This window comes from Oncorhynchus nerka, linkage group LG14 (genome assembly GCF_034236695.1).
Source record: "Oncorhynchus nerka isolate Pitt River linkage group LG14, Oner_Uvic_2.0, whole genome shotgun sequence".
Lineage (NCBI taxonomy): Eukaryota > Metazoa > Chordata > Actinopteri > Salmoniformes > Salmonidae > Oncorhynchus > Oncorhynchus nerka.
In genome coordinates, this window is record NC_088409.1 from 67,819,754 (window position 1) to 67,839,704 (window position 19,951).

At 43.9% G+C, this 19,951-nt stretch overlaps 1 protein-coding gene across 2 annotated transcripts in view; it reads right to left on the reverse strand.

Annotated features, from left to right (window-relative positions):
• The window catches only part of LOC115141751 (periostin-like), a 39,416-nt gene that overhangs the window by 7,062 nt on the left and 12,403 nt on the right, over window positions 1-19,951 (reverse strand). Inside the window, exons 3-13 of one of the 2 annotated variants that reach the window (XM_029680920.2) lie at window positions 12,583-12,647; window positions 11,977-12,134; window positions 11,569-11,733; window positions 11,119-11,277; window positions 10,613-10,754; window positions 6,905-7,117; window positions 6,430-6,564; window positions 2,645-2,793; window positions 1,950-2,086; window positions 1,140-1,270; window positions 749-879 (exon numbers count right to left, since the gene is read on the reverse strand). In XM_029680920.2, the coding sequence (XP_029536780.1) occupies window positions 749-879; window positions 1,140-1,270; window positions 1,950-2,086; window positions 2,645-2,793; window positions 6,430-6,564; window positions 6,905-7,117; window positions 10,613-10,754; window positions 11,119-11,277; window positions 11,569-11,733; window positions 11,977-12,134; window positions 12,583-12,647 (1,585 nt within the window). The remainder of the gene's footprint in view (window positions 1-748; window positions 880-1,139; window positions 1,271-1,949; window positions 2,087-2,644; window positions 2,794-6,429; window positions 6,565-6,904; window positions 7,118-10,612; window positions 10,755-11,118; window positions 11,278-11,568; window positions 11,734-11,976; window positions 12,135-12,582; window positions 12,648-19,951) is intronic. The other variant, XM_029680921.2, reaches the window with a different exon arrangement.

Genomic DNA, 19,951 nt, shown 5'->3' on the forward strand with positions numbered 1-19,951 from the left:
CATATGATAATTTATCACAGAGTAGTTTGGATATAGTGCACTACTTTTTCAAGGTAACTTTAGTTCAGTAAAGTATATTTTTTAAGGGTAGCTTTAGTATAGCTTGACTTCTGCACAGTCATTGGTAGCAGTGGAATGCAACTGTCTGTTTTGGGGTAAAATGTCATCTAAACTAAATCATGAATATTCTGCACAACAAACATCCAGAGACCTCACATGGCTTTCTGCTTTATTTTAAGAAAGGAAATGTTTTTATCGTCTTAGAATATGATCCTAAGGACACTGCTGTATGTAACACAACTTAAAAGCTAAGAATAAAATTAACCCAAAATGAAAATAGTAAATACCTTTGCAAAATCCTAAGTCTTGTCAGAATGCTGAATTATGTTGGGGAAGTTGTCTCTGGGGAAGTTCATCCAACAAATGCGGTTCTGGTTTCTTATTCATCAAATGAATGTTATTTTAGACGTTATCTTTTCCCAAACATGTTTAAGTGTTATATATGTGTTCCAAGAAGTCAAATGTAGCCATAACTCCTAGTTTAAACGTTTGTTGACATTGTCGATGACAAAGGATTGCGGTTGTTAGTAATACGGAGTGGATCAGGATGAGAGTCTCTTGATTCACTGTAAAAACATTGTATAATCTCTTCAGGATCTTTGTGATACATTCTTGATTTTGTTGCAGCCATGATGCCATGATTTATTATATTTACAGCCCTGTTGAGTGTTGAGAGGTTTGGACTCACATGCAGCACTCGGAGGTTGTTTCCCTGCAGAGATTTGAGGAGGTTGGTCACCCCAGTCTCCAGACCTCCACCGATGAACACTCCGTTACTGAAGTGGTAGAGCAGGATGGTACGCAGGGCATTCATATTACCTGGCCAGAACAGACAGGGTTTTAGATGGAAGACGATGGATCCATAGTACATATCGTACATACATCTTCTAACTCTAAGACTTATGGATGTTCCTTTGACATAGCTTGTAGCTATGGTAGCTATGGTTAAGGTCAGCAGTTTTTCCTGACCACCAGAATGTGGCCTGACAAGAAAAACCTCTGGCTCTGATATTTGTTTGAGAGACTGAGACAGACTAACAGGGACGGAGAGAGAGGGAGAGTCTGAGAGATGAACCAACCTCTGAGCAGAGCCATGTCACTGTCGCTGACACCAGCGAAGGCCTCATCACTGGGAGCGAACAGAGTGTATTCTCCTTCCTGTTTGAGCAGGTCAGTCAGACCAGCCATCTCCATCAGTGACAGGAAGATCCTACAACCAAAACATGATGAAGGAAACAGTTACCTGGCTCTCATGACAACCACTGAGGGTAGATATAACTGGTGCCAGTGTGATAGCTTAGCATATAGAACTCGTTCCTGAACTTGTCTCTGACTGGGCTTTAACCAGGGTTCTCTACCTTACCAACACATGTGACCGCCCGTACGAACCGATTGAGCTATAGAAAAGGATCCTCTTCAGTGATGAGATCCTTGGTATTATATAGATGAAAAGATCACTTGCAAGAGTGATCTTACATGATCACTCTTGTACATGATTTGGAAAGAAGTTGGCCCACTGGTCTGTATAAACTCTTAATACATTTCCCAGCCTGCTCCCCAGTCTGTATAAATTTGATTGAACTCTGTCTGATTAGTGAACTCTCTGACTCTCTGGCTATTGGGTTGGCTAAAGAACATCCTTTCTCAAGCAGGAGTAGGGGGTGAGACAGGATTGTACTCCAAATCCAACACTGTTTAATATACAATATATTCATGAGTTGGCCACAAAATCGGAACAATCTTCATCTGTCCCTTGATCCTTCAACTAGTCTGATCTCAGATCTGTATGAGCTTGAGCTAACTTATCTAACTATTTCATTGGCTGAAGCTCATACAGATGTGGGACCAGGCTAAAGCACACACAGTCTATAAGTCCACAAGCAGCTTACTTGAATCCTCCGTTGTCAGTGAGGATCTGGAACATGGTGGCCTCAGCTGGCTTCATCAGAGTCTTCATCAGGTGGAGGGCTCCGTTACTGCCCTCCTTGCTGCCACGCACCAGGCAGGAGTTCTCTATGCACACCGCCTACAGACAGACAGGACACAGGGTATACAGGTTAAAGAACCACATAAGTGAAAACTTATTTTATCCTAATGATGTAACTCTAGTCCTAATATCCTAATTTTAGCAAAATTATGACCTATGTGGGCATTTTGGTATGTAACTAGTTAGCTAGCCAGATAGTTAGCTAGCTAGGCTAATTGGTTCTCTAGACAGCTAACTTTTTTGAGCATCTTTAAAACTGAAATTTGAGTTGGAACATCTGCTGAAGTAGCCCTTAATAAGACATGGAAATGAATAGTCTACTAGCTACTGAATTAACAGACTCTTAGTCAGTCCAGTAGATGGATAGCCCAGTGAAAAGGATATGTGTTGTATGGCAGACAGCCACACAGACAGTTTGACCAGCTGTTCAGAGACAAGAGATGGACTTGCACGCACGCACACATGCACACACCCACACACACACACACACACATTTGTATACTCACACAAACTCTCTCTCTCACAAACACACACATACTGTATGCACACGCATACCAGCACACACACTCAAACACACACACACACACAGAGACTCACTGTGCGGTAGATGAAGACTCTGAGGAACTTCCCGGCGATAGTCTCCAGGCGCTGTCCGTTGTACAGCTGTCCCAGAGTAATCTTCTCCTTCAGGATGTGGTTCTCCAGAATCATCTTCAGAAAGCTCTGGTCAATGGCCATTACCTCATCTGGTGGATGAGATATTTCATATAGGTACATTGTAAGAGGTCAAAAGATTACATTAAATCTGTTTGTAAACAACACGTTTTTCAGAAACTAGCCCCAATTCTCCATTCTTGTAGAATTGGAATATACAGTGGGGAGAACAAGTATTTGATACACTTCCGATTTTGCAGGTTTTCCTACTTACAAAGCATGTAGAGGTCTGTAATTGTTATCATAGGTACACTTCAACTGTGAGAGACGGAATCCAGAAAAAATCCAGAATATCATATTGTATGATTTTTAAGTAATTCATTTGCATATTATTGCATGATATAAGTATTTGAACACCTACCAACCAGTAAGAATTCCGGCTCTCACAGACCTGTTTTTCTTTAAGAAGCCCTCCTGTTCTCCACTCATTACCTGTATTAACTGCACCTGTTTGAACTCGTTACCTGTATAAAAGACACCTGTCCACACACTCAATCAAACAGACTACAACCTCTCCACAATGGCCAAGACCAGAGAGCTGTGTAAGGACATCAGGGATCAAATTGTAGACCTGCACAAGGCTGGGATGGGTTACAGGACAATAGGCAAGCAGCTTGGTGAGAAGGCAACTGTTGGTGCAATTATTAGAAAATGGAAGAAGTTCAAGATGACGGTCTATCACCCTCGGTCTGGGGCTCCATGCAAGATCTCACCTCGTGGGGCATCAATAATCATGAGGAAGGTGAGGGATCAGCCCACAACTACACGGCAGGACCTGGTCAATGACCTGAAGAGAGCTGGGACCACAGTCTCAAAGAAAACCATTAGTAACACACTACGCCGTCATGGATTAAAATCCTGCAGCACATGCAAGGTCAAGCCAGCGCATATCCAGGCCCATCTGAAGTTTGCCAATGACCATCTGGATGATCCAGAGGAGGAATGGGAGAAGGTCATATGGTCTGATGTGACAAAAATATAGCTTTTTGCTCTAAACTCCACTCGCCGAGTTTGGAGGAAGAAGAAGGATGAGTACAACCCCAAGAACACCATCCCAACCGTGAAGCATGGAGGTGGAAACATCATTCTTTGGGGATGCTTTTCTGCAAAGGGGACAGGACGACTGCACCGTATTGAGGGGAGGATAGATGGGGCCATGTATCGTGAGATCTTGGCCAACAACCTCCTTCCCTCAGTAAGAGCATTGAAGATGGGTCATGGCTGGGTCTTCCAGCATGACAACGACCCGAAACACACAGCCAGGGCAACTAAGGAGTGGCTTCGTAAGAAGCATCTCAAGGTCCTGGAGTGGCCTAGCCAGTCTCCAGACCTGAACCCAATAGAAAATCTTTGGAGGGAGCTGAAAGTTGAAAGCTGAAAGTCCGTTATTGCCCAGAGACAGCCCCGAAACTTGAAGGATCTGGAGAAGGTCTGTATGCAGGATTGGACCAAAATCCCTGCTGCAGTGTGTGCAAATCTGGTCAAGAACTAAGGGAAACATATGATCTCTGTAATTGCAAACAAAGGTTTCTGTACCAAATATTGAGTTCGGCTTTTCTCATGTACCAAATACTTATGTCATGCAATAAAATGCAAATTAATTTTCTTAAAAATCATACAATGTGATTTTCTGGATTTTTGTTTTAGATTCCGTCTCTCACAGTTGAAGTGTATATGTGATATATATTTTTTTTTACAGATCTCTACATGCTTTGTAAGTAGGAAAACCTGCAAAATCAGCAGTGTATCAAATACTTGTTCTCCCCACTGTATATACAGTACAGTATATACTACATGGTTAATAGCATACTTAGATAAACAAAAAGACACAATAAACTACAGCCAAATGCAGGGGATCTTGCGGTATTGGGCAAAACTCAGACGTGTACAGATCAAAAGATTACAATACGTCTGTTTGTAAACAATACGTTTTCTAGGAGCTAGCCCAAATTTCGCAAAAATGTAGATCAAAGGTTTTCCTAGGACGAAGACCATAAAAAAGTTCCATTATGATTATTATCGTCATTATGAGTCATAATATAGGTTAATGATGCAGTCTGCTGGTCTAGTCAATTGTAAAACGTCAACCTTATTTTCCAGGAAATCTCCCGGGTTCTGTAGCTTCCCCACAGACAGATTGATCAGCCACATTGTAACAGTGTCTGCGTCACAAATTGCACCTTATTCCCTTATTCCCATAGGGCTCTGGTCAAAGGTAGTGCACTACTGTATATACGGAATAGGGTGCCATTTGGGACACAGGCAGTGACTGTTCCAGTCTGCATTACCCGTACGTAATATACTGATATCCCGCCGGGAGAAGAGCTACCTCCTCCAGAGAGGAAACTATGGCTCTAATAACAGAGGACTTTTAACAAGTGTTGTCTGAGAAATAGAGCTGTTCTGGTCTGTACAGTACGGTACGTCGACAATGGGCCAATCATGTAGAGTCTAAATTAGAGAACAATTTAGTGGAGGAATTTATAAGCCGTAACTCAGCTATTCCAGCCTGGGACTTTTTCCTTTCCTACAGCATGCAGCAGGCTAGTGTATCATACAACTGATTAATATACTTCGGTTCAGTTTATCACACATGCGTTACAAATGTTGGATTCAGGTAGGAGATATCTCTCCCCACGCCTTGTGAGGTCTAGAATGTTCCTATGCTGTGTATGTGTGTATGTGTGTGCGCAGGGGTAATTATGTATTCTTAGGGTTTGCGCGGCATAAAGCTCCAGCTATTAATCATTCCAGCAGTCAGGAGACCAGTATGCAGTATGTATAGTATACTGCTCACTAGTGAGTCCGCATGACAGCAAGACTAATGTCACAGTTTGGAGCTCAGTGTGCATTACCCACCTGTGGAGAGGAGAGAAAGAAGGAGAGGAGTGATAAAGTAGTGACAGAGGAGCTATAGAGAGGAGGAGGGGGACCGAGAGAGGAGCTAGAGAGAGGAAGAGGGGGACAGAGAGAGGAGCTAGAGAGAGGAAGATGGGGACAGAGAGAGGAGCTAGAGAGAGGAAGAGGGGGACAGAGAGAGGGGCTAGAGAGAGGAAGAGGGGGACAGAGAGAGGAGCTAGAGAGAGGAAGAGGGGGAGAGAGAGAGGAGCTAGAGAGAGGAAGAGGGGGACAGAGAGAGGAGCTAGAGAGAGGAAGAGGGGGACAGAGAGAGGAGCTAGAGAGAGGAAGAGGGGGACAGAGAGAGGAGCTAGAGAGAGAAAGAGGGGGACAGAGAGAGAAGCTAGAGAGAGGAAGAGGGGGACAGAGAGAGGAGCTAGAGAGAGGAAGAGGGGGACAGAGAGAGGAGCTAGAGAGAGGAAGAGGGGGACAGAGAGAGGGGCTAGAAAGAGGAAGAGGGGGACAGAGAGAGGAGCTAGAAAGAGGAAGAGGGGGACAGAGAGAGGAGCTAGAGAGAGGAAGAGGGGGACAGAGAGAGGAGCTAGAGAGAGGAAGAGGGGGACAGAGAGAGGAGCTAGAGAGAGGAAGAGGACCAAGAAAGGAAAGAGTTCAGGACATTCAAGAGTATTTAAGGGGAACCAGGGATGTGTTACAGACAGAATTGAGCGGGTCCATGATGTGTACTCACCAGTGAAGACAGAATTGAGCGAGGCCATGATGTGTACTCACCAGTGAAGACAGAATTGAGCGAGGCCATGATGTGTACTCACCAGTGAAGACAGAATTGAGTGGAGCCAGTAGTGTGTATTCTGCCTCAGCTGCCATGGCTGCAGAAAGACCTAGCTCTGACACCATGTCACTGAAGGTGGATTGGGAAGGGGTGAGCAGCTCCATCACCTGCTTGGCTTAGAGGACACAGACAACACCATTAAAAGCTTCTCTACCACTGAAAGATCAACACTTCTACTCTTATTCAGTTTTCAGATTTGATCTTAGTCTTGCCGTCATTGTGTCATTGTTTCCATCTATTTGCCTATGTGTATGGCTGACTTGTATAATAGTGTAACAGCAAAGGGAGATTTAAATAAAGGTGGTGTTTATTTCGTGAAAACAGTTCATGCCATTTACATTCCAACAAACAAATGCAAATGCAAAAAACTGTGTGTTAGGAGCACAGCTCTGAAATGAAAGCACTATACAAATGACATGTATAATTATTAGATGGGTCAAGATGGGGGAGCTAACCTGAGTCAGGCATGAGGACCTCGTCGATGAGGTGGATGACTCCGTTGGCGGTGACAATGTCTTTCTTCAACACCATTTTGATGCCGTTGACCGTCAGGCTGTCCCCGTCACAGCCAATCTCGATGTTGTGGCCTTCCAGGGTCTCAAAGGTCTGGCCGGACATGATGCCCTCTGAACACTGGACAGAGTTCAGCATGTGGAAGTTCAGCAGAGCTGGAGGGAGAGGAGAGAGGAGAGGAGAAAAGTGTCAATTGGTCCCACACACTCCGATACTCCTACATACAGTATATTCTTATTGATTAACAGCATTTTCATTTGGTTGGGTTACTACATTACAGACTAGACTGGACCAGCATCCCGGGAAAAGTGATATGTGTTTGACTTCTTATACTGTACTAGCCAGGCGTCATTTTAATCCTAAATAACATAAAAATCACCATCAAAACCTGTCAGTTTAAGCTGGAGATATTTTGCATTGGCTCCGTCTCAATCAACTGCATCACATTTGTCGGCCTTCCACATCAGAGGTGAAAGGTGGCCGAGCTACAGTGGTGTTTGTCAGAGCTACTCATGAGACATCCCGAAAATCGGTCTTCTCATGAATACGTCCTGCTGGACACGTCTGAAGTCGGTAACGCTGCCAACTTCTGTCTGTAGCGTCCCAACCTTTTGGGCTACAAACTAGTTTGACCTCACTGTGGAAAGGGGAGACACTCGTTTTACTCTACATCCTTCACAAGTGTCACTGGGTTCTTCTGAATGTAACCAATACAAATGAATGGTAGTAGAGGTGCCTATGCATGTGATTATGTCATTTCCAGCATGGCTTCAGAATAGCAGATTAATCACAGGTTACGTCCCAAATGGCAACCTATTCTCCATTAAACAATTAAGTAACTTAGTGTGATTGTTTTCGAGCAAGAACTTTGCTAGGACTGTCTGTGAGGGGTTTGAGTGGGGAGGGAAAAACTTAAAATGAACTGTTATTGGCAGAGAGGGTTGGAACTCTCTTTCTTGTTGGTCTATTAGCTCATTTAGCTCATGGTGATGTCAAAACTCCCTCCCACCAAATCTTGCAGAAACTTCAGGCGGTCGTTTCAAACAACTTTAAAGGGTCAGATACATCGAGAAATCTGACTGCCAATGGGTACTTTGCATCTCTGCCCAGTGTTGACTTTTTGTTGTTCACAATTTGAACATCTTGGCCATGTTCTGTTATAATCTACACCCGGCACAGCCAGAAGTGGACTGGCCATCCCTCATAGCCTGGTTCCTCTCTAGGTTTCTTCCTAGGTTCTGGCCTTTCTATGGAGTTTTTCCTCACCACCGTGCTTCTACACCTGCATTGCTTGCTGTTTGGAGGTTTAGGCTGGGTTTCTGTACAGCACTTTGTGACATCAGCTGATGTAAGAAGGGCTTTATAAATACATTTGATTGATTGATTGAGTTTACCTCCGATTTGCTTCGTTTAAATACTCCAGGCCATAAGGTGGTAGTAGCTTTTTTTGGCTTGTGCCTGCTGTAAATAATGTAAGATAACTAGCAAGCTGCGCAAATGGGTGATCACTAGTTCCCACAGCCACAAAGTCATAAACCCCGCCTATTTCCAAAATTTTTCTTCGTAAAATGTGATTTTAAACCTAATCTTAACCACACTGCTAACCTTATGCCTAACCCTAAACTTAAATAAAGACCAAAAAGCAAATGTTTGTTTTCATTCATTTTTACGATATAGCCAATAGTAAGAACCGCGCTAATGTTGTTGCTAGCTAGAATTTGTAATAAGCCCTTGTTGATACTAACCAGATGGCCACAACTAAATGACTAGTGTAGATAGCAACATAAGTAAACCACAATGGATTCCTTTTTTGAACGAAGCAGCTGCCTGTTAGCTGTCGAGATTCTTTGGAGTAGCTACTGTATGTTGTGCTAAATAGAGTTGCTAACCGTTTAGCTAACATTAGCTAACAAAATACTGTATATGGAAATATACACTCGTTGGACAGTTTATTAGGTGCACCACCCCATTCACGGAAATAGTTTGTTCCTACAGACAGTGAGTCATGTGGCCGTGGCTTGCTATATGAAGCAAGCAGACAGGCATCAAGGCATTCAGTTACTGTTCGATTGAACGTTAGAATGGGCAAAACAAGTGACCCAAGCGACTTTGAACGTGGTATGATTTTCGGTGCCAGGTGCGCCGGTTCCAGTATCTCAGAAACGGCCTAGGGTTTGGAGACAATGGTGAGACAAACAAACAAGCAAATAACGGCGCAGTACAACAGTGATGTGCAGAACGGTACCTCGGAACGCACAACTCGGCGGTCCTTGTCACCGATTGGCTATTGCAGACCAGGTTCCACTTCTATCAGCTTAAAAAAAGAAGTGGCTCCAGTGGACACGCGATCATCAACACTGGATAATTGAGGAGTGGAAAAGCATTGCCCGGTCCGGTGAATCCCGGTTCTTGTTGCCTCATGCTGATGGCAAAGTCAGGATTTGGCATAAGCAGCATGAGTCCATGAACCCATCCTGCCTGATGTCAATGAGACAGGCAGGCTGGTGGCGGTAGTGTAATGGTGTGGGGAATGTTTTCCTGGCACACGTTATGTCCCTTGATACGAATTGAACAACTTTTTAGACCCGGTACTAGATGGGTTTAGGTAATAAATTGTTTTGGACTGCACTGGGCCTTTAGGTGCTCAACTTTTGACCAGATCCTTATGGGCCCTGGTCAAAAGTAGTGCACTAAGTAGGGAATCAAGTGCTATATGGGACGCAGACTATGAAAGACCTTAGATCCCTTAGATCCCTTGGGTCCTGGTGTTGGGAGACTAGTGAGTGCAGGGAGAAGGTTTTACTACTGTGTGTGAAGTGACGGGATCTCACAGCTCAGGGACGTTAGGGATCATCACCCCACTGCCAACCATCCTAATGCTCTGAACCTTCTGAACCTTTCCGGTCCCAACCCTTTGACTGGGATGTGTCCCAAAATTACACCCTATTCTCTAAATAGTGCACTACTTTTGACCAGAGCCGTATGAGGTAGGGAATGTAGGGAATAGGTTGCGATTTCGGACACAGGCAGAGCCAGCTGCTTTCTGCTTCCTGCCCTGTGGTGTTTAGCACCATAAGAACAACACCTTTTTGGAAATATTTTTGAACAAGTTAGCGTGTTTTATTATGGGAGTGCCTCCCAGACATAAATTATAGTGTGACGGTAAATGTTTAGATTGTAAACTTGTCAAATGATCAAAAAGCTTCACCATATGAAAGTGTATGTCTGAAAAGCCATTATTTCGTAGGCCATATGTGATCCAACATCTGAAACAAGAGCTCTTTTCTTTTTCATTACTCACTCTCACAACTGTGGTGAACGCTCAGTTTGCCAACTGCCTGAGGATTACAAATCCACAGCACAGACTGTAACTAGTTGGCTCCATTTTTTTGAGTATGAAAAAGCGCTTACATGGAAAACCTCTGCGGTTACTCAGCCCTGCAAACATGGCGAGTGGGAACCATTGAGTTACTTTTCCTGCACCTTCATCTCATTAAACACGGATATGGCCTGAGGGTGGAGATCTATATAAAGTCTCTATGTCTCCCCTCTGATTTAAAGTACTCTCCTGTGAGCTGCTCTCTTATTTCTAGAAGGCATTCCAGAGAGGTGATGGGAGCTCTGAAGCCTGGCCCAGCGGTTTGGTTTACCTTGGAGGACACCCTTGTCACCCATCAGTCGTTGAAGCACGTCTGAGTCCAGCTTCGCGAAGGCATCGTTGGTGGGGGCGAACAGGGTGTACTGGCCGGGTTGTCCCAGCTTGTCCAGCAGGCCTGAGGCCAGAGCCACTTCCTGTAGTGAGAAAACACATCATATCCTCCAACATATGCTCCATTTATACTGTATGAATCGGTAAATCAAATAAAATAGAATGAAAAAGACAAGAGGAGAAGAGAAAAGGAGAAAAGGGGAGATAAGATATATATGAAAAAGGTAAGAAAGGAAAGGTAGGAAAGGAAAGGTAGGAAAGGAAAGGTAGAAAAGGAAAGGTAGGAAAGGAAAGGTAGGAAAGGAAAGGTAGAAAAGGAAAGGTAGGAAAGGAAAGGTAGAAAAGGAAAGGTAGGAAAGGAAAGGTAGGAAAGGAAAGGTAGGAAAGGAAAGGTAGGAAAGGAAAGGTAGAAAGGAAAGGTAAGAAAGGGCAAAAGAGAAGACTTACACTGAGAGTGGTAAGGTCATCGTCAACCTCGATGACATCCTGGATGGTGTTGCCCACGGCAGTGATGACACGGTCGATGATGTGCACCACCCCGTTGGTGGCAACCTGGTTGCCATGGATAATCCTGGCACAGTTCACCGTCACGATCTTCATACATAACAACACACCACATAGGACATGCACAGCACAGTCAGTATCTGCACACAACACACAAAAGCATACTGTCCTTAACTCTCCAATGTGCACTCAACACAGCCTTCAACAACTAACTACCTGCACACAATAAAGCCTTAGCTTTCCATGATGGCAACTTTCCTATCTCATGGCATGGAAACCATCGGATTTCCAATAAATTCAATGGGCGCTGGTCAAAATAGTGCACTAAAAATGGAGTAGGGTGCCATTTGGGATGCAGAAGATGATGTGGTGTAGGTCTAGTGGGATGCTCACCCCGTTGGAGTAGTGGTTGATGTAGAGTCCCAGGTCGTTGTACATGGAGTCGACCACCAGGCCATTCTTCAGGTCTTTGGTCAGCAGGCGTTTGTTAGCCATGTGGTAGTGCAGAGCATTGTACAGCTCAATGTTCACGTTGCTCACCAACGCGCTACGCACTTCCTGTTAAAGAAATGCAGAATAGAAAGGCTTAAGATGACATAAATGCTAAACATAAAGTGATGACAAAGATTTACAGCAACCTACACATTCTGGTGTTTTATGTTGTAGCTCTTTTAAATGGTCACACTACGAGCACAGAATGGTTTTGGCACTGAAAAAAACTAAAACTATCGCTGGTGGATTCAACTGATTGTCTGACTTGGAATTTTCCAGCTGTAAGAGATGATACTTATCCTGACTTACCTCATCTAACAAGTCCCAGGCATCGTTGCTGGGAGCGAAGAAGGTGTATGACCCAGATCCCTCTATCTCCTCCCGCAGCTTGGAGATGTGAGAGTATTCCTGGGTGGAGATGGCCTTGACCAGGCCCAAGGTACCATACACATTGTCTATAGGGGCCACTGTGGAACAGGGAATAGAAGGTACCATGATGATTGCATCTCCCTACATACCGGGGGTAATCCCAAATGGTATCCCATAACCTATACAATGCACTACTTTTGACCAGAGCCCTAAAGTAGTGCAGTACATAGGGAATAGGGGGGCATTTGGGGTGCACACAAGTCTCATTGAAACAACTCTAACAACCCTAAAGAACCCCAAAAACAGACGGATGAAGCTAAAAGGAAACATGCAGGGGTAGGACGATGTGCCAGCGGAATCTTTATGTTGGTGTGGCATTGTGACTCGTGAATTTAATGAGAAAACGTAATACCCCTTGGTATGTCTTCGTTGAACCTCTTGTTTAACCTTTGAAGTACACTATAACATTAAGTGCACTAAAAAAATACACTGCGTATCTTGTACCCTATAACATTACATATACTGTAACCGACTGTAGCTACATACCTGCAGGACATCCTTTCATTCCGTCCAGCTTCATGTACCCTGGACAGCACTCATACAGCACCGTCCTATAGACAGAGAGACACAGATCGACTAAGTTCAGAGACATAGACAATGTACCACAGACAGATCACACATAAACAGATCACTCGTACAGCACCAGCACCGTCCTACAGATAGAGAGACACAGATCGACTAAGTTCAGAGACATAGACAATGTACCACAGACAGATCACACATAAACAGATCACTCGTACAGCACCAGCACCGTCCTACAGATAGAGAGACACAGATAGACCAAGTTCAGAGACATAGACAATGTACCACAGACAGATCACGCATAAACAGATCACTCGTACAGCACCAGCACCGTCCTACAGATAGAGAGACACAGACACGTCATGTTTAGGGACAGATCACTCATACAACACCGTCCTACAGACATAGAGACACAGACACGTCATGTTTAGGGACAGATCACTCATACAGCACAGTCCTACAGACATAGAGACACAGACACGTCATGTTTAGGGACAGATCACTCATACAGCACCGTCCTACAGACATAGAGACACAGACACGTCATGTTTAGGGACAGATCACTCATACAGCACCGTCCTACAGACATAGAGACACAGACACGTCATGTTTAGGGACAGATCACTCATACAGCACCGTCCTACAGACATAGAGACACAGACACGTCATGTTTAGGGACAGATCACTCATACAGCACCGTCCTACAGACATAGAGACACAGACACGTCATGTTTAGGGACAGATCACTCATACAGCACCGTCCTACAGACATAGAGACACAGACACGTCATGTTTAGGGACAGATCACTCATACAGCACCGTCCTACAGACATAGAGACACAGACACGTCATGTTTAGGGACAGATCACTCATACAGCACCGTCCTACAGACATTATGTTTAGGGACAGATCACTCATACAGCACCGTCCTACAGACATAGAGACACAGACACGTCATGTTTAGGGACAGATCACTCATACAGCACCGTCCTACAGACATAGAGACACAGACACATCATGTTTAGGGACAGATCACTCATACAGCACCGTCCTACAGACATAGAGACACAGACACGTCATGTTTAGGGACAGATCACTCATACAGCACCGTCCTACAGACAACACAGGGACACACACGTTAGAGACAGAAAGGAGGGAGAGATGGAGACATCCCACACAGATCACGCTTTAGAGACAGAGACGACACACAGACACAGAGAGATAGACAGGTCACAAGCTAGATACAGAGACATACCCTATCCTCTGTTTGAATATTCAGAGTCGGGGTACATAAACAGTGATCCCCACATCCCATGTAATTACAGTGTTCTAGAAGGTCTTTCAGTACAACAGAGCACATCGTATATTTATCCTGGAGTTCATCCTAGTGTATTTCAGCTGAATCATCACTAATGTCTTTATAGAAAGGCTGTTTCATGCTCCTGTGTGTGTGTGTTCAGATGTTTCCACATGGTCCTCATTATCTGTTTTATTACCCATAAGGCCATGTGGTCCCAGGGCCCAGGCCAGCACGCCTCCAGGGTAACGCTACCACATTGTATGCATAAACAATGTCTGCCTCCAGAATGGCACCCTATTCCATATATAATGCACTTTGTAGGGAATAGGGTACCATTTACCAAGGACCCTGCCCCTTTGCAACTAAACTATTAGTATCGCCTTCTAGTCCATGAATCAGCCTTGGTTAAGCTCTAAGACATTATGTTTTGGGTCTTGAAGTAGCGCGTTGCAATCAAATCCATAAGCAGTCGGAAACCTTGGTTATGAAATTTAACCTTTCAACTCCCTCATTTACCACAAACTATTGAATGGGCTGTGTGGAAACTGTAACAGATTAGCTCATTAGAAATGACTTGGGGGGGAAATGATGGGAGGAAATGGCACTGTAATCTTTCATCTAAATTAAACAGCTTTTAAAAGCCATCGTAATCACAGAGACACAAACACAGAACAGGCCTCATTAGGTTTTCAGAGGCTCTTTAATTAAACTCCATGACATTACAACCCAGCTAACAACAAACATTCCCACAACTTTAAGTCATTAACCCTCTAGAGCAGCGTTCCCCAAACTCGGTCCTCAGAATCCCAAAGGGAACACGTTTAGGTTTTTGCCCTAACAGTATACAGCTGATTGAAATGATCAAAGCCTGATGATTAGTTGATTATTTGAATCAGCTTTATAGTGCTAGGACAAAAACCTAAATGTGCACCCCTTGGGGTCCCAAGGAGAGAGTTTGTTCTGAAATGTTTGTCCTATATCTGAGAGATACAGTACAAGAAAGATCAGGAAACGATATATACATTTTTTTTGACATGTATTCAACCCCTTATTTTAGGCACTGAACTATCTCCATATATATACTGAACACAAATATAAATGCAAAATAAAACAATTTCAAAGGTTTTACTGTTACAGTTCATATAAAGAAATCAGTCCATTTAAATAAATTCATTAGGCCCTGATCTATGGACTGATTACACATGACTGGGAATATAGATCTGTTGGTCACAGATACAGTAAAAACAAAAGGTAGGGGCATGGATCAGAGCATCCCAAACATGCTCAATGGGTGACATGTCTGGTGAGTATGCAGGCCATGGAAGAACTGGGACATTTTCAACTACCAGGAATTGTGTACAGATCCTTGCGACATGGGGCCGTGTATTATCGTGCTAATACATGAGGCGATGTCGGCAGATGAATGGCATGACAATGTTAACATCAGCAAACCGCTCGCCCTCACGTTGCCATACATATGGTCTGCGGTTGTGAAGCCGGTTGGACGTACTGCCCGAATTCTCTAAAACACAGTTGGAGGCGGCTTATGGTAGGGAAATAAACATTACATTCTCTGGCAACAGCTCTGGTGGACATTACTGCAGTCAACATGCCAATTGCACACTCCATCAAAACTTGAGACATCTGTGGCATTGTTTTGTGTGACAAAACTGCATGTTTTAGAGTGGCCTTTTATTGTCCCCAGCACAAGGTGCACCTGTGTAATAATCGTGCAGTTTCATCAGCTCCTTGATATGGCACACCTGTCAGGTGGATGGATTACCTTGGCAAAGGAGAAATGCTCATTAACAGTGATGTAAAAAAATGTGTGCACAACATTTGAGAGAAATAAGATTTTTCTGCTTATGGGAAATTTCTGGGATCTTTTATTTCAGCTCATGAAACATGGGACCAACACTTTACATGTTGCGTTATATTTTTGTTCAGTGTATTTCCATTCATTTTTTTAACTGGTACTGGGGACCTTCAGATGAGTCTTGTGAGGCTTGTGGTCATCCTAGAGCAAAACAACCGATATGTGCAGTAGTGTGTCTGTGAGAGACATATATTAGTTTGTAGCCCAAACTGTTCGGACGCTACAGACAGAAGCTGTCAGAAGAGGCTGTATCGAGTTCAGACAAGTTCCTTGATGCTTGTGGGGGTCGAAGAGCAAAACAGAGAGCAGCGTGGTGAGAGTCTCTTCTTACCACAGAGGGGTAGGCCAAAACATTCAGACGCTTTAGATGTTTTCGCGAGAAGACTTACTTTCGGCATGTCTTATGGTTTGACAAACATTGCTTTAACTCTGCCAGAGAGATATGGTGGATTGAGATGCAGCCCATGCAAAAAAACTGATGTCTCTAAAAAAAAGGTTTCAAAAGGGTTATTTGGCTGTCCCCATAGGAGAACCCTTTGAAGAACCCTTTTTTAGGTTACATGTAGAGCCCTCTGTGGAAAGGGTTCTCCTATGGGGACAGCCAAATAACCCCTTTGGGTTCTAGATAGCACTTTTTTTTTCTATGAGTGTAGCTTAAACAGGCAGATTTTGATGAGGATTTTTTTAATATGTTCATTCGTTTTCCGCTGGGCCACGGAAATTGTAGGAAGAGGGTTCTTGTCAAAAAGAACTTGGTATGTTTGGAGGAGCTTTTGGGGGGGAAGTTGATGGAATATTCTCCTAACCCACAGAAAACTGGACACATTAATGTTCTTGCAGCGTCCCATGACTCGTGTCTAGAACATTTTTATTGTACATTCCGAGAACATGGTAACCACGTTATAGCTATTTTCTTTTTGACATTAAGGGAATGTTCTCCTAACTCTAACACCAAGCCGTGCAAAAAAATAAATATCTGAAGGTTTTTGCTAACATAGATAGAATGTTCCTCTAACTAATGGAAAATTGGACACAAACATTATGGGAACATTACAAATCCCTTTTCGCTCCCTAGAATTGTTAGCTGAGAAACTGTTTGATATCATCATCTATCTGTATGACACCTCTGCAGTACACATGAACTGTATCGAAGACTGATGCTTTCAGACTATAGCTAACAGCTGCAGGTTGGATTTCCACCTCTTTATATCTTAATAACTCGTTGTAGTAACGGTGTCCTGTCCTGTTCCCATTCAATTAGAATAACAGAACTTCTCTTCACATGTTGATACAAGTCTCAAAACATCTAACAGCTGTCTGAGTGGACAAGATTACAAAAGGCACCCTATTCCTTTCATTGCGCATAACTTTTGACCTGAGCCCTATTGGCCCTGGTCAAAGGTAGCGCACTATCAAGGGAATAGGGTGCCAAATGGGACATATCCCTCCCATGTATTCATATGACACCTCTGCACATGGACTGTCTCAAATTCTGATGTTTTGTAATCTCGTCCACCCAGGCAGCTGTTAGATGTTTTGAGAGTTTCAAGTTCCTTGGTGTCCACATCACCAACAAACTATCATGGTCTAAACATACCAAGACAGTCGTGAAGAGGGCACGACAAAACCTTTCCCCCTCAGGAGACTGAAAAGATTTGGCATGGGTCCCCAGATCCTCAAAATGTTCTACAGCTGCACCACCAAGAGCATCCTGACCGATTGCATCATCGCCTGGTAAGGCAACTGCTCGGCGTCTGACCATAAGGCACTACAGAGGGAAGTGCGAACGGCCTAGTACATCACTGGGTCCAAGCTTCCTGCCATCCAGGACCTATATAATCGGTGGTGTCAGAGGAAAGCCCATAAAATTCTCAGAGACTCCAGTCACCCAAGTTATAGACTGTTTCCTCTGCAACTGCATGGCAAGCGGTACAGGAGCGCCAAGTCTAGGACTAAGAGGCTCCTCAACAGCTTTTACCCCCAAGCCATAAGACAATTCATAAAATCGCCACCGGACAATTTACATTGACCACCCCCCTCTCTTTTGTACACTGCTGCTACTCGCAGTTTGTTTGTTATCTATGCATAGTCACTTCGCCCCCACCTACATGTACAGATTACCTCAACTAGCCTGTACCCCCGCACACTGACTCTGTACCGATGCCCCCTGTATATAGCCTCTTTATTGTTATTCTTATTGTGTTACTTTTTATTATTACTTTTTATTTTAGTCTACTTGGTAAATATTTTCTTCTTCTTGAACTGCAGTGTTGGTTAAGGGCTTGTAAGTAAAGCATTTCACAGTAAAGTCTACACTTGTATTCGGCGCATTTGTATTTGTGTGACAAATACAGTTTGATTTGATTTGAAGTCAAGTTCTGTTATTCTAATTGAATGGGAACAGGACACAGTAGCTATAAATTACTGCAAAGAATTATTAAGTTATACAGAGGCGGAAATCCAACCTGCAGCTGTTAACTATATAAAGGGCCTTAACCTGTAGATCAGCATGTCTGAGCATGTGTGTTCATGGGTGTGTGTGTGTGTGTGTGTGTGTGTGTGTGTGTGTGTGTGTGTGTGTGTGTGTGTGTGTGTGTGTGTGTGTGTGTGTGTGTGTGTGTGTGTGTGAGTGAGAGTTACAGTACAGTGAAAGTCTGATTTATCCACTCTGAGAAACCCCAGAGGCCCCGTAACTACTCTCCATCTCTCTCTTTAGTGGTAATCAGCTCCTATAAAGGTATTCAAACTGTAAACAGTACCACATGGGCACCAAGTTGGCATCAACGTTAAATCAATTTACTATAAGCAGAGCCCTTCCTTGTTTTAATAGACAAAAACCACAGAAGGACACTATCTGGGTCCTAAATGGCACCCTACTCTATATATTGTGCACTACTTTTTATAAAGGGGAAAGGGTGCCATTTGGGACGTACTCTTGAACCACCTAGCTAGTCCATTTCATAATTCCACACCTCATAAACCATGACATGACTCGTTAAAACAGAACAAGTATGCTTCAATTTGTGCAGAGCCAGAGGTACTGTTGAGAGAGGAGAACTCACAGACCTTGCTTTATGATATGCCAGTAAATGCCACAGGGTGTATTCCACTGATTAAGAAGAAGAACTGACTAAAATGTCAAATGTAAGTAAGCCTTTTCTGAGCCAGAGGCACACCACTGGACAGCATGCCATTCCACTGTTTTCAGCTGCAGAAATTATAAACAGTACCACAAACCAGCAAATGCTGAATATACAAATACAATGATACATGAAGTAGGCTATAGTACGAGATGGGTGTCCAGTTTGAAGTGGACCAGACCTTACATGGTTGTGAAACTGAAATATCAATTGTGGGTTACAGATCTCTGTAGAAAGCATTATGCTGTAGGAACACTCCAGCTGGGCACACACTGGTTGAATCAATGTTGTTCCCAAGATATTTTAACAAAATGAGATGTGGAATTTACATCTGTGCCCAGTGAGCTGACCCTGCATGATGCTGATCCTAGATAACTCACTAACTCATGTCTGGATGATGGTAGTTGGGGGTTTAGTTTTTTTTCTTCTCCAGAGTAATGGTTTTTGAATAATGGTTGCTTGTTGCTCAGTCTTTGGTAGCTTGGAACTTAAGTCCAGCTGTGCTTCTTCATCAGCGGTCCCCCTGCAAACCAGAAAAACATTTCCACATGATCTCCAGTGTTCCAGTGGTAGCTGGGTCCATAATAGGACAAGACAGCCTTGTCTAAATCAACAGTTTGACGGGAGAGAGAGGGGGGTCGAGGGCAGGATGGAGTGAGGTTTACAGTGGCTTGTTTCCTTCAGAGCGACAGACGATGAGGCTACAGTGTGTTGGGCTGTCATCCCCAGCTCCTCCCTCAGACACACATGCACGCAAGCGTGCACGCACGCACAGAGCTATCATCCCTCAGTAAGAGTCAGCAGAGGGAAACAGAGCTATCATCCCTCAGTAAGAGTCAGCAGAGGGAAACAGAGCTATCATCCCTCAGTAAGAGTCAGCAGAGGGAAACAGAGCTATCATCCCTCAGTAAGAGTCCGCAGGGGGAAACAGAGCTATCATCCCTCAGTAAGAGTCCGCAGGGGGAAACAGATCTATCATCCCTCAGTAAGAGTCCGCAGGGGGAAACAGAGCTATCA